General features: G+C 33.7%; 1 protein-coding gene across 2 annotated transcripts in view; it reads right to left on the bottom strand.

The window, feature by feature from the left end:
• Nucleotides 1-10,279, bottom strand: part of PTPRQ (protein tyrosine phosphatase receptor type Q) — a 105,991-nt gene extending 95,712 nt beyond the window's left edge. For both annotated transcript variants that reach the window (XM_087934505.1, XM_087934506.1), the window contains exons 1-11: nucleotides 10,232-10,279; nucleotides 9,356-9,493; nucleotides 8,455-8,590; nucleotides 6,507-6,761; nucleotides 5,432-5,649; nucleotides 4,984-5,170; nucleotides 4,570-4,854; nucleotides 2,646-2,930; nucleotides 2,135-2,404; nucleotides 1,395-1,655; nucleotides 621-751 (exon numbers count right to left, since the gene is read on the bottom strand). In XM_087934505.1, coding sequence (XP_087790631.1) covers nucleotides 621-751; nucleotides 1,395-1,655; nucleotides 2,135-2,404; nucleotides 2,646-2,930; nucleotides 4,570-4,854; nucleotides 4,984-5,170; nucleotides 5,432-5,649; nucleotides 6,507-6,761; nucleotides 8,455-8,590; nucleotides 9,356-9,493; nucleotides 10,232-10,279 — 2,214 coding nt within the window. The remainder of the gene's footprint in view (nucleotides 1-620; nucleotides 752-1,394; nucleotides 1,656-2,134; nucleotides 2,405-2,645; nucleotides 2,931-4,569; nucleotides 4,855-4,983; nucleotides 5,171-5,431; nucleotides 5,650-6,506; nucleotides 6,762-8,454; nucleotides 8,591-9,355; nucleotides 9,494-10,231) is intronic.
• Nucleotides 10,280-14,431: the final 4,152 nt, after the last annotated feature.

The raw sequence follows: 14,431 nt of genomic DNA, 5'->3' as shown, positions 1-14,431 counted from the left end.
TTATTAATTTGCTGCCTGTCTCACTCTCCGGAGATTGCCATATTTGTGATTTATGTCCACCACCAGTCAACTGAGCTGAGCTGCCACTGCCACCGGGAAACACTGGAGCCTTTGCTCTGAGCAACTGCTTGGCGGTTGATCCAAGAATACTGCCAATCTGTTCTAGGTGGCTGGGATCACTGCCTTGCCTATCGCTGCCAATCGCCACTGTCGCTGTTCACCATTCACCGACAATTGGCAGTGGCAGAGAACAGTGATTGGCGGCTCTGATCCCCGCCACCTAGGACAGCTGATCGGTGGTATTCTGAGAGGCCGGTACAACTGCCAATCAGCTCTTCGGCAGTGAAGGCTCCAGCATTCCCCGCTGGCAGCGAACAGTGGCAGTGGTGACAGGGGGTAGCGGTGTTCACACCAACCCCCCTTTCCTCACAATATTCACTCTATAAGACACATAGACATTTCCACGCACTTTTGGGGGGGAGGGAAGTGTGTCTTATAGTATGAAAAATATGGTAGATGCTTCCATATATAGCCACTTGGACTAAAAATGAGCAAGAAAAGCAATATAAGAATAAAGTATTCAGATTTTCTCTTTTTAAAGAATTTATTTGGCAACATACCTTATAAGTATCCGCACAGTTTGTACATGTGACTTCATATTGCTGAAAGTCTCCTTCTGCCTGATTCCAAGTAATCTGTATTGAAATATTGGTAATTCTGCCTTCATGTATATTTAATGGAACTGCAAGACCTATAAAAAGCAATATGAAAAATAGTCATCAAACACAACAACAAAAATACCCTGAATAAATGGTAGGATCCAATAAATCCCATTACATGTTTAGCAGAGAACTCAATACCTAAAGTTAAACTTGGGATACTTTGAAATATAGTTTCCTAATTTGGTGATAACTTTAGAATTGAAATGAATATTTTTGTTTTGTTTTAGACAAAATGTGCACCAATGCATACTAGTGAAAATAACGTATGCAAATACATTTTGTTAGAATGCTTGCAAAAATGGCAGGTTGGGGAAAATTATATATAAATGCATATATTTACAGATTCAAGAGCAATTTTTTTTGGAAAAAATAAGAAAAAATATCCAGAAAGATGTAGAAATCAGGTACCAAATAAATAAACAATTTGAAGGAAAAAAAATAGATTTTCCTGTCTCTGTGTGCTACTTCTTGATTTGGACTATATTCTGATTTTGAAGAAGTAAATTGTTGTGTTGTTCAGCAACTTGCAAAACAGGTGCCAATGTGATGCCTACTTACATATTTTAATTATTTTTTACAAAAATTGTATAATTATATGAGAATGCACAAAATATGTATCTACTGTTATCTAACTATATTAAATTTAACCATCTCTAAATTCAAATAACTTACATGTTTTTATGGCTGGCAGGTAACGTACAGAGCTTAACATATGTCTGCTAGATGTAAAAACAAAAAAATCATATTCTGTTCCTGGAGTTAGTTTTTCTATAGTTACTTTTCCATCATTCAGTAAACTAAATGTTGCATTTGGGCCTCCTTTACTTATGATGTGAATGCCATCAATTATTCCCACAGCTGGTATTTTAACAAATAAAATCACGAAAGTACTATGGATTTCATAAGGAATAACCATCTGTACTGGTTTGGGTTCTAGAATGGCAATAAACAGAAAAATATAATCAACATATTATTTACAAATAACTGCCAATTATAATAATAAATAGTACATGGGTTTTTTTTCCTAATAAAAGATACTGTCCTTCATGTCACATATTACATGGAAAATTAAAATAGGATTGACAAAAAAAAACTACATTTATATTCTACTCTACAATATTTCACTGTATTCTAATGACAAAGCAATACATTAAAAAGCTTATAAAATCCTGGATCCACTTAATTTTAATTCTGATTCCAATAACTAAATATAGATAAATTTAGATATCTAAATATTACGATCTTTATCACCTTTGGCACCATTCTTTAAAATTAAAAGATCGTTTTTTGTTTCATGCCTTTATTTTATAATAGTTGCTCTAGTTTTAGTTCTTAATAATAATCTGAACAATTTTTTGTTTAAATCTGAATAATGTTTAAAATGTATATGAATTAGCCATAAAACATCTTACTAAGAGTACACTGAATGGTAGTCAAATCACTCTTATTTCCAGATATTACTGTAGCCACTCCTATATCATAAGTCATTCCAGGAATTAATGGTTCAATTTTAAATTTCTCTGTGTCGTTTACTAAAAACATCATGCTTTTATCCTTGAATGCAGTTGGTTTTACTTGAATATAGGATTCCTGGCCCTCTTCTGGGAGTTTCCAAGAGATAATCACATGGTCCTCGCCTATATCCTCTGGATGAATTAACAGACTAGTAGGTGGCATCACACCTAAGCAACAAAAATAATATTTCCCTTTGTATCTGGGACATTAAAATTTCTTTCTTTGTCATACCACTATTTAAAAATTGTTTTCTCAGTTGCAATCATGAAGAGAACACACAGTGATTTAATCATGCAAAAAGTATTTCGAAAATTAAAACAAGAATACAATTTTATAATAATAGCCTATATAAAAGCAGGTATGGACATTTTATACCTACCAGACAGCATTTAGCATTCAAGGCATTACCTGTTATTATTTCTATAGGATCCTCATAGCAGCTGAGAGTTCCTTTTTCAGCAACACTTTGAACATATGTCCAATATTGATTATATGATTTGACATTTCTGATTACAGCAGAAGTGCTAGTTTTTCCAAATGAAAAAGTTTTCCACTTGATTGTTTTGCTATCAAAAATGTTCACTAGGTTGTGATGGAAACTTGCATTGAATGAACTTGCTGGAGAATCCCACTGTAAAAATATCTCTGATGATGTCACTCTTGTTGCCTTTACACTGTGCAGATGTAATGGTCCTAATGATTGGAAATTGCAAAAACAGTTCTAAGGTGAGAGTAAAAAAATGGGACAAATAGGCAAATAATAAACTATGCAATAACAAAAAGCAGAGGCAGAAAATTAAGCAGAAATACATTGTACTAGCAGACATTTGTTCATATAAACTGCCTTCAGCTAATTTGGAGCTGGTTTTGTATTTGAAGCCTTTCACTATTTCTGAAAGTTCCCTGATTCTTTTTAGAAGTAGGAAACAGTATTTTGCAGATGAAACTGCAGTGCTTTTCTGACTCCTTAAATTAAAATAAATTTAAGTTCCTCAGTTACAGACTAGGGATGATGTGATTAGGGTGTTCATCTGTTTAGCATAGGTCTGCTGCAGGAGTAATCCTTCCCCATCCAGTCTCTGGGCCCTGACTTACATTTCCGATTGTTATTGTCTGTGAAGGAAACCAAACTGGCTTTCATAGCCTCTTTATTTTGTATGGGAATGCCAAACCTGCTTAGATATTGGTGCATTACAGCAGAGATACATACACTCAAAGTACACTCATTGCCAGTTCAGTCATTTGAAAACTGTGGATTTTTTATATTTTTATCTGCCATATATTGGTTGCGTTTTACCCAGAGTCATGTTTGGAGATAGGACACTGTATAAATGTGATTAATAAACAAATAAAAATGAAACATCAGTTTAAAAGAAGATTGATTTTAGGGAGTACTGATCTCATGAAACATTGACATTGTTGCATTAGCTTCTCTATTGGAGTGACGTCAAATCAATTTTCCAGTGGAGAGATGGAACAAAAATAATAAAAGAAAAATAAACATATTCCTAGGTGATAAGATCCCAAAAGAACACTTCTACAGCTTTCCGACATTTCATTCAATTAACTTGCCAACATTTTTTTCAAAAACATCAATCTCAGAATAGCAATAGCCCTATAAGAGTTTTTATTTCTGCATAGTTAGCTTATTTGTAGGAAACTTAAGATGAATAGTAAGGAGGAGAGTCATGTATGGGCAACTCGGTTTGTATCGAACAAATGATAGTTTAATGTTAAAAGTAAAAGAATCAGGTTGGTTGGTCAAACAAGATTCATGGGATGAAGCTGGAGGGGTTATTCAATTTCCCCATCCTGCTCTACCCATAGCAAACACATCACCATTTTTAAGGCATTAAAGCAACCACATCTTTCAAGACCTTCAAAGCTGTTTCAAAAGCTATTTGCAGTTTTTTGCATATTCAGATTTGATACATCAAAGAAGTGAAAGAGTTTGTGTTGGGATGCAACATACACAGCAGCAAACCCCTATTAGAGCTTCAAATCTTATACTTTATACTATTTAGTAAGCTGAATATATTTAGTACACATGCTACTGTACATAGTAAATGCTTCCTTAAATATATGATTTGAAAACACTATTTCACCAAATCAAAAAATATTTCCCTCTCCTATATGCCATTTTTATGACAATTTTTACTAAAAAGTTGTGGTAATGCACCAGGGGTTACTTGTCATATATTCTGAGCCATACCAGAATTTGAAACTGATTATTTACTCAGAGGACATTAAATACAAATCAAGTTTTTGTTTTAAAAGAGCATATATATTAAACAAGGACACACAACACAAATTTAATTTTATTGTAACTTACTTGTCTCTACCGTCACAACAGGATGCAAACTAATTTGTGCTCCTTCAGGGCTCTGGGCTGACAATAAAAATTTGTAAGAGTGACCTGGGTCCAGATTGAAAATTTGTGTGTGTGTTGAATTCAAAGTAAAAAAGTTGGAATGCTGTTCTGAGTGTTTAGAATAGTACTTAACATTAAGTTGAAAATTTGAATTCAGCCAACCATTCAAACTGCTCCATAAAAGGGCTGCTCCATTTGTACCAACATCCTGTATTTTAAATGTGAAGTTTTCAGGAACTGAACATACTGCAAACAAAAAACAACAAAAAACACCCAAATTTTAAATTAAAAATGCCAATTCTCAATAAGAAATTTTTTTTTGCTTTAAAGAATAAATTTTAATTTAAAAAAATCTAAACTTGAAAAAATAATTACATTCATATTCACAAATATATGGCAAAGAGATATAGCAGAAAAATCCTATGAAGAGATAATCTGGGACAAATGGATTTCTCTGGAAAGCATAACAATCAGTTTCATTTTCTGGTATCAGTGATAGAGAAGAAAATTCAGATTCTCCAAGATATGGGGAGTCATCAGTCCATGCGAGATGTCCTTCTTCCTAAAATAAACACAATTACTGTTTTCTTAAATTACTAAATTGTTTTCTTCACACTTCATACATTTTAAGTAATAATTAATTTAAATTAATCATTATTTTGTTATAATTGTTCATATATGTGTAAATTATGCTTTTATAATAGTATTCCTGAAAATTAAGATGGATGTGGATGGATGAGTGGGTATGTGTGTGTTATTATTCAGAATCTGTAGCAGAAACAAAGAATTAATATCAGATCTTGTTAAGAATTAATATACTGACCTTAATATCATTAAGACCTGTCCACACCAGGTTTAGCTGGTTGAATGACTGAAGATAAGAAGTTATAAAGGCATATTCTTCTTTATTTCTAATATCAACAAGATGTGCCCCAGTTGAAAACAATCCACACTGATGTTGTGCCATATTCCAAGTTTTGCTGTCTACATTAATTTTATAGCAACTCTGTTTGAAAGCTGTCCAACCATCTGAACACAAGCCTAATAAGAAATATTTAATTCCATGCTTTTTTCAATAAGTTCATGTGAATAATAAAATAAAACTTCCAAAATTTAAGAAAAGCCATATTTCAAATAAAATAAAAATGGGAATGAAATACACTTTTTTAATCCATTAAATTCATAAAAACAACAGGAACCAGATATTTGTATGATTTCCTACAGATTTGTCCAAAATGACTGTATTCCTTGCTATGTAATAAGCAATGCTGCATTCACATGTTATTTCCTATGCTTAGTCCACAGATGATGCTATAGAACACGTAATGATGATGCTATAGATATAAATGAATGTAAAAATTGTGTATATGTATGTTTCTTTTCCATCTATTTTTAAACATATATTTCAGTGTAATTCTGCAGTTTTTGAAACAATCAAAATCTTTCAGTAAATAAACTATCAGAGTTCAGTAAGATAATGCGTATATTTATCATTATTGTTCCAAAAATAATTTCAGGAAAATTTGAATACTATTATGCATAACTTCTTTAATTGGAGCAAACTACAATAAGTAGTATATTTTCAGTATAATTTATAACTCAGTAAAATTATATATTGTTATTTTCACTAAATAGCACAAGAGCTTCCTCCTAGTTCAATACGAATTTACATCTGGAAATGTATATTCAGGAAAGGGTTTTAATTATGCAATGAATTGGGACACGTTTCACTATTATGTTCACTACTTATATATACTCCCTTCATTTCTTTAAAGAACTTTTTTAAAAACAAAACAATACTTACGTGTTCTGAACTACACAATGGTCATGGTTTAAGGCAGAACTATATTGATGTTCACAAAGAAAAGTGACAATAGTGTATTAATTACTATACTGACCTGTTTCAATTTCAAACTCCAGTATCTGAGATACATTAATAAATTCTAAGTCAAGTTGCTCAAATTGAAGAAAAAAGGTGTGCAACGTTGCAGGTCTCAGACCAGTCCATTCATAAACTTGTTCTTTATTTTTAAATATATAAGAAACATTATTATGGGAAATTCCTATGGAGAAATCATGAACTAGCATATTCCAGTTAAAAAACACACTTGTACTTGTCACACGAGTTTTGACACTACTTTCTGGAATTCCATCTATAAAAGACATAGAGAAAATCAAATTATATATCAGTTTATTTACATTAAGATAAATTATTTTGAATCAGACTCTTAAATGGACACTATGGACAATGGCAAAATAGAAATGTGGTCAACAAATAAAATGAAAATTATTTCAGTTCAGTACAACTGTATTTATGTATCTGTTTATATTTTATACAGTATGTAAAACAATCTACTAAAGTTGAAAAAGTGAAAGAGCAATGTGTGCAAAATGATTTGATACTAATGGCAGCTAAAGGGGATTAATGTGTTTGGATGAACATTATGACAATTCTGAAAAACAAATTTTACGAAAGATAGTGTGTATCAATCATATATAGATCAGCTCCCATCTGATTGGTCCAATTCAGAATATAACATTAATTCAAATCAAATATTTGAACTAAATTAATTCAGTTTGGAGAGTAAATTTGATTAAGTTATTCTAATTGAACAACTTGATTATAGGTTGTTATTTTTCAAATTTAATGCAGTTTACAGGTGCTCAATGTAACTGGGCAGCTAAGAAAGCAAGAATAAGTACATATAAATCCAGAAGGCAATTTTTCTATAGCAAATCAAGCATACTCTAAGACCTCGATCACTACCCTGCCCTAAAGCCTGGGAGAGTAGCCAAATTTTCAGTGATTTTCCAAATGTCATCAGAGTGTTTGCTATATGAATCTTTGTTTCTGATGGCACTGGCATTGCAGGCACTGCAATGAAGAAGCATACTTTTAAAGTTTTTATGGTTGACACTGTTTCATGGAAGGGGTGTGAAGCATAGCCACTTTGCCCAGTCTCAATAAACCAGGTAGAAATATTGCTTATTTGGGAAGACTTCAAATAAACAACCCATATGCCATGAAAACCAGCCCTTGGTATTGCACCTGGAACCAGTAGTGGCAGTGCATGGCACATCACAGCATACCCATCACTGCCCACATCATCACCTTCTAGAACAGTGATAGTTTCTGAGTGGTCTTAAGGTAGCCCTGTAATCCATTCATGACAATCATGTTTTTTGTGAGCTCAAAAAAACAAAGTGACAAGGTATGAATTACTCTCTGAAAATTCACACATGCCCCATGATCAATATTAATTCCAAAAACTAATTGTGATTTGACTTATCAATTATATGAATCAAAATTCAATATCACCCCTAAACTTGTACTATCTACCAAAGAGCAACTGAAACACAAATGTAAAATTTTGATCAACAAAATGCCAAAGTGGTAATAAGTAATATTTATATCATATAATGTTTTAATATTAATTTTAATACAAACTTAATATGTGGGAAGTTTATATGGTAGTCCTTGACGTATGACTACAATTGAACCCAAAATTGCTGTTGCTAATTGAGAAAGTTGTTAAGTGAATTTTGCCCTGTTTATGATCTTTCTTGCCAAAGTTAAGTGAATCTCTGCATTTGTTACATGATAGTTAAGTCCCCATTGACTTTGCTTGTCAGAAGATTGTAAAAGGTGATCACAGTTGTTGGACCCTGAAAAAATGTGAACTGTCATAAATATGGGCCATTGCCAAACATCAGAATTTTAATCATGGGATCATAGGGATGCCACAATGGTCATAAGTGTCATTTTTTAGTGCTGTTTTAGCTTTGAATAGTCACTAAATGAACTGTTGTAAGTTGTGGACTACCGGTATATGTTGTCCTACTTACATATTTTAAATGATTTTGCATATAGAACTTTTCCACTTTTTACTGACTGGATCATCACATCATAGTTCATCCCTTCTTCAAGCAGAACTGTAGCTTTCTGTACTTTTACTTGAACTGCAGAAACACTTTTCATATTCTATAATTTAAACAGATTTTAATATTTATTTTAAAAACTAATACAGTATTATTATATCTGAGGCTGAAATCATTCAATTTCATTATATACATGTTGTGCATTGACAATAAAGGTTTGATTTGATAAACAATTTTTTGAACAAAATATGATTTGCTTTTCAGTATTTATAGTTCCTTTTTTGTAAAAATTAGGTCCCTTTGTATATTTATTAAGATTTCCAACTTAATATAGTATCTGCACTAATAATCCACATAATGAGCCTTGCTTCATTAATAAGTAAATAAAGATTTATTTATTTAGTGTATGGCAACAATACATGGACTTATAGTAGTTCAAATGTTAAAGCTCTTGATTGATGGACGCAATCTGATCGATATTTTGTCGACCAGCATATCTACAAAGATATTTCAATTGCTTTACTTTGCAATTGTGGTTGCTTCAAAATAAAATCAAGAAATAACTACCAGAAAAGTAGCAGCTAAAGAAGAACCAAGCATTAGCCTTTTGATAGTTCATGAAATGAAACCATGAAAAAAAACTGTTTATATGTGCCATTGTTTACCATTAACCAAACATAACTGTTTGATGATTTGATGCCTATTGCCCATATTTCTTATCAATATAGTATTATCAATGTCAATATTATCACATGGTAATAAATGTAATATATTTATATATTTGAAGTACACAATATTTTTAACACGTTTTCTATCAACGAAAAGAACAGTACCACTAAAAATGAAGACAATGAAAAGTCTGGCTTACTTTTTGAGCAAAGTCATCTGGGATGTGATATGTTATAATATAAAAATCTGGATGCTGATCTTCTGGAAATTTTGACCATTCCAAAGAAACAGCTCTAGAAGGTTTCTTCACTTTATCACACTTCAGATTGCTGGTTATCTTTAATAAAAGATAAAAGTCAGGTGGAGATATCTCACAACATGAATATTAAAGTATTCCAATACTGCTACTATATATAATTCTACATATTATTTATTTATTTATTTGATTTATATTACCACTTATTCACCCATGGCGACTCAAGGTGGCTTAAACAATGTAAAATCATATTTAAAACAAAAAATAAAAACAAAAACAATCAGAACTAATAAAAAGAATCAAATAAATTAGTAAAGTACAATAGAACAAAATTTGGGGAAAAATGATGATTAGCAATGACATCAAATTTAACATTTGTTTGGCTCAGATTATGACTCAGTTCATATCATATCATTAGATGTTGGTCTTTATTCTATGGTTTGGATAAAAAATTTCTAGATATTATTATTCATTACAGATGGAAGAATATTTTGAGAACATTGCTTTCCAGCATCTCATGATATCATCCTTGATTAAAGGATCAAAAAACTTGAGATGGTGTTTCGGTACCCGAAGCATTGATGAAAAATGGAGGCTACATAAATCCCCACTATCGAATCAGCACTGTCATTGCTAGAAAAAGCTGTGATTTAAGTGAAAAGAAGTATATATCCAGAGCTCAGCTAAATATATGAAGAGCAAGCAAGTATATTCCTACCCTAATTTCATATTGTCCAAATAAATGTTTAAGTGACAAAGTGGCAATAAAATCTAGTCATGTTATATGCTACGCAGTATGTTCCTAAAAAGAATACCAACCTGAAATACGTATTGGGTCACAATTAAAAAGCGCATTGTTTTGTCCATAGTGTGGTTCAGTCTCAGATTTTAAAATGAGTCAAACTTCTAATTGAATTATGAAGCCAATCCTGTAAAAAGAAAGAAATAATATAATATAATCTACTTTAAAATCTACTTTTTAAAATACATTATTCTGCACTTACATCTCTGAGAAAATGTGCAAGTGTTCAGTTTTAGATCTTTTTTCTGTATATGATCATGTGGTAATATAAGTAGTCCTCAACTTACAACCGAAATTGAGCCCAAAATTTCTGTTATTGAGACATTTGATAAATGAGTTTTGCTTCATTTTATGACCTTTCTTGCCACTGTTGATAAGTTAGTAACCTGGTTGTTAAATGAATCTGGCATCTCCATTGACTTTGCTTGTCAGAAGGTCGCAAAAGGTGATCACATGTCCTGGGACACATCAATGGTCATAAATATGAACCAATTGCCAAGCATCTGAAATATTATTACATGATCATGAAGATGCTGCAAAGATCATAACTGGTCATAAGTCACTTTTTTCAGTGCTATTGTAACTTTGAATGGTCATTAAATGAACTGTTGTTAGTTGAGGACTACCAGTAGTTAATTCAGGTTGATCTATAGTTCCATCATATCCAAATGATACATACAACTCCAATAATTTGAGCAAAGTAATATAAGTGCTTAACTTTTTTTACTGATGTATGATTATACAGCATATACATATACCGAGAGTTCAATTATTGATAAAGTATTGTAATGTTTTATATCTAGCACATCTAACAATTTCTTTGATGCTATCAGTGTCTATCAAAACATTATAGGAAAATAGGAAGAAATTTTAATGTATACTGTGCCTATTTAAAATGCAAGCAATATTGTACATTATTCATGGGAGACACAGTGACACAGCAGCTTAATGACACGGGAACTGCCAACCAGAAATGGTCTACATTCTGGCAGTTTGAGTCCAGCTCCATGAGAAGGAGTGAGTTCCCATCACTCAATCTTTAGCTCCTTCCCACCCAGCCATTCAAAAACATGCAATATTGCAAGTAGATATACGTGTACCATTTAGGTGGGAAAAACCTAGCTATGTTCATGCGTGCAGACAGCTGAAGTGGACCTGAACCTAGCCACATGTGAGGCATTGTGAGACGAGACAAGTCCGGTGGAGGAACCTAGAAGAGCCAGCAACCTAAGTGCTGCTAGCTGATTGTTGTAAAGCTAGTTTGCCACTTGCAGTACACCAATGGTAGGCATGCAAATACCAAACAGAATGAATTTGCAATCTAAGACTGCATTGTGTCAAGCATGTGTAGATTTCCCTGACACTGCACACTATATGCTAAATAAATTCTTTCTGTGGGATATGTTGGAAGAAAGATTTTTATATAGTATATATAGCAACACAATAGAACAAAGGAAAATAGGAGGAGGAAGGTGTATTTTTCTTTGAAGACTTTTAGCTTCTCATCCAAGAAGCTTCTTCTTCAAAGAAAAACAAGTCAAGTTGCCTCTTGAAAACCCACCTTTGGGACAACTATGACCTGGACAACTGAAATCTCCATAGACTTGTCTTGGATATGTTCACCACCCCAAGTTATTTGTAAAAAATAATAAAGGTAAGATATAAAATAAAATACAGAGGTCAGAAGGATGTTGCAGGTACTCAACCAGTATCATTAAAGGAATGTTCTGTGCATGACCAGCTTGCACTCTGATGAACAGGTAAATACATTGGATATCATGGAAGCTGAAATCTAAAACTTGCTATTTTTTATATTGACCTATATCCACTATAGGAAGTACCCTCATCCAAAGCCTAAATTGAATACCATTCCTTTTAGTTTTACAGATCCTGTTATTCCTAATCGTAATCAGCACATCAGCCACTGAATCCTAAAATGTGGTTACTATTACTGTGTGGAGAAAGAATGGGATAACTGACAAGGGATAGCTCATTTGAAAGGTCTTGATGATCCAGCAACCTCTTGCTACTGTGAACCTCCAGTAAGTGCCAACTATATCTAGAAGAGACTAGGTTGCCTGGAGAAATCCCATGGTAAGAAAGTCAAGTTTGTTGGAAACAACATTCAGACCACCTGTTTGGGGTCATCTTTCCAGAAACTTCTACTAAATGGCTTATTCAGGTAATTTGATCCTTTTCTGGGTCTCAAAATCACCCAGTGAATTTTCATGAGGGAAAGTAATCTTGAACTTTGGATTTCCTTTAGGTGAGTTTCCTACAAACTGAGTTGAGGGCTGTTAATTTAATGCTGATGTTGTTTGAACAATAATGCAAACAGGGTTGCCATTGCCTTCATCCAGGATGGCTATTCCTACTTAGTCTATAGCCCTGGGATTTTCTGGTGATAGCCCGCCATCTCTGACTTCATTTAGCTTTTTGAAATCAGCCAAAGTTGCCCAGATGGGTAATATAAAACACACATTAATCTGAGTAAGTCAGACAGCAAGCAAGAAAGACGGCCCTTATTGCATCATTAGGTGTTTCTATGGAGCAGAGAGTTCATGGATTCATTTTTGCCAGAATTATTCTCCAAAAGTGCCCAACCTCGATCTTCATAATTCTTAAGCCAGAAACCATCCTCTTTTCAAAGGCACAAGGTTCTGGACGCCTGAAGATCAGACGCGCAGGTCGCATTGGGAGGAGGCTACGGTTTGGCGTAGCTCGCTTACACAAGACCCCTTTCCTCTTCTGCACAGAGTGACAAGCCAAAGCGCCTCCAAAAGAGTTTGCTCTGCCCACCTCCGGAGAACCTTTGCTGCCGAATCCAGCGCTTGCGCTCTGTTACTGGGTCTGGCTCACCAAGTAATTCCAAAAGAGCGCGGCAGTTTCTTTCCGGCAAACCTTTGTCCAGCTCGCCCGCCGCTCCTGCGCAAAACCCACCTGCTGGTCGCTAGAGAAAGGAGGAGGCCACCTGCGAGAGACTCCAGGAGCCCTACGGGAGTGACGCGCCGTTTTCCCTGCTTCCTTTACTTGTTCCAGTCCAACTCGTTTTGGCCACCTCGCCACCCCGCTGGGTGGGCTGAGGGACGCCTCAAAGCAAATGGGAGGGTTGACCCTGACTGAAGGAAAGAGGGGTGGGGGCGGAGTCGATTCTTCCACCTGGGGCGGATGATCCGCCTGTGCAGAACATTCTTGGGGAAGCACAACGTTGTTTTTTTTAAATTTCATGTGTCAGGTTCATATGGCATTTCAGTAATAGCAATGGATAATGTAATTCATTCTACTATGATACTTGCTGAAAACTCCGTAAATCTAATATTTGGAGCATCAAGAGCCACGCAGATATCCGGTTGACTTTTAGGATACCTTATTTAGGAAAATTGCATTCAACTGGTTATCTTCAAAGGGACCCCAGAGTAATTGGATATTTGGGATAATTTGAGGTTTTTGAAATTAGTTAAAGGCATGTAGTTAAATGTATGGGTTTTGCAAGTAAAGTCAGCTACAGATCACAGAAAATCTGTGAAATGGATGCAGCATTCAGTTAACAGGAAAAAGGATTCCTAGATTAAACTACTACACAATAGTATTGAAAAATATTTTAGAACAATATGAATAACAATCATAAATGAATTTTGTTGGGTATTTTTTAGAGAGGTGGGCATTAAACAGACTAATTCAAAATGAAGATTCAAAATGAAAAAACAAAGTAAATATGATATATTATCTATTTTATAAATAATCCTAACAGATTTCAAAATAGGTTGATTACATCTTATTTGTTGTATGCCACCTTAATGTATAAAATTGTCTTTGTAGTGTAGGAAATTACATTTTATAGTGTTTGTAAACTAGATATCTTGTCTTCAAGCCTAAGTGTATTAGATAATCATGCAAAAGGTTTCAGCCATTTTAATAATGAAAGTTTGTCCAAAGCTACTCAAATGGAAATGCCACTAAGTTTGAAATGTTTGTTTTAGGACTGGTGTTTAAAATCTTCCAAGTGCATTTTCCCATAACCTGTTCCAATTTAGATTGTTTATTCAAAGATAGAAAAACATTTTCCCTGTTCACTTTTGGCTATAACAATGACAGTTCTTATAGGATGGTTATTGTGGAACTAAAATACACCTCTGACATACATTCACTACACATCTAGTGACAACACTTCTAGAATGAAAATGAACTATCTTTGCAACTCTTAGCTGTCCATGAAG

This window comes from Pseudonaja textilis, chromosome 5 (genome assembly GCF_049901715.1).
Source record: "Pseudonaja textilis isolate UNSWEBS1 chromosome 5, rPseTex1.2, whole genome shotgun sequence".
NCBI lineage: Eukaryota > Metazoa > Chordata > Lepidosauria > Squamata > Elapidae > Pseudonaja > Pseudonaja textilis.
The sequence above is the reverse complement of the archived record's forward strand: the minus strand, read 5'-3'. Positions and strand labels throughout refer to the sequence as shown.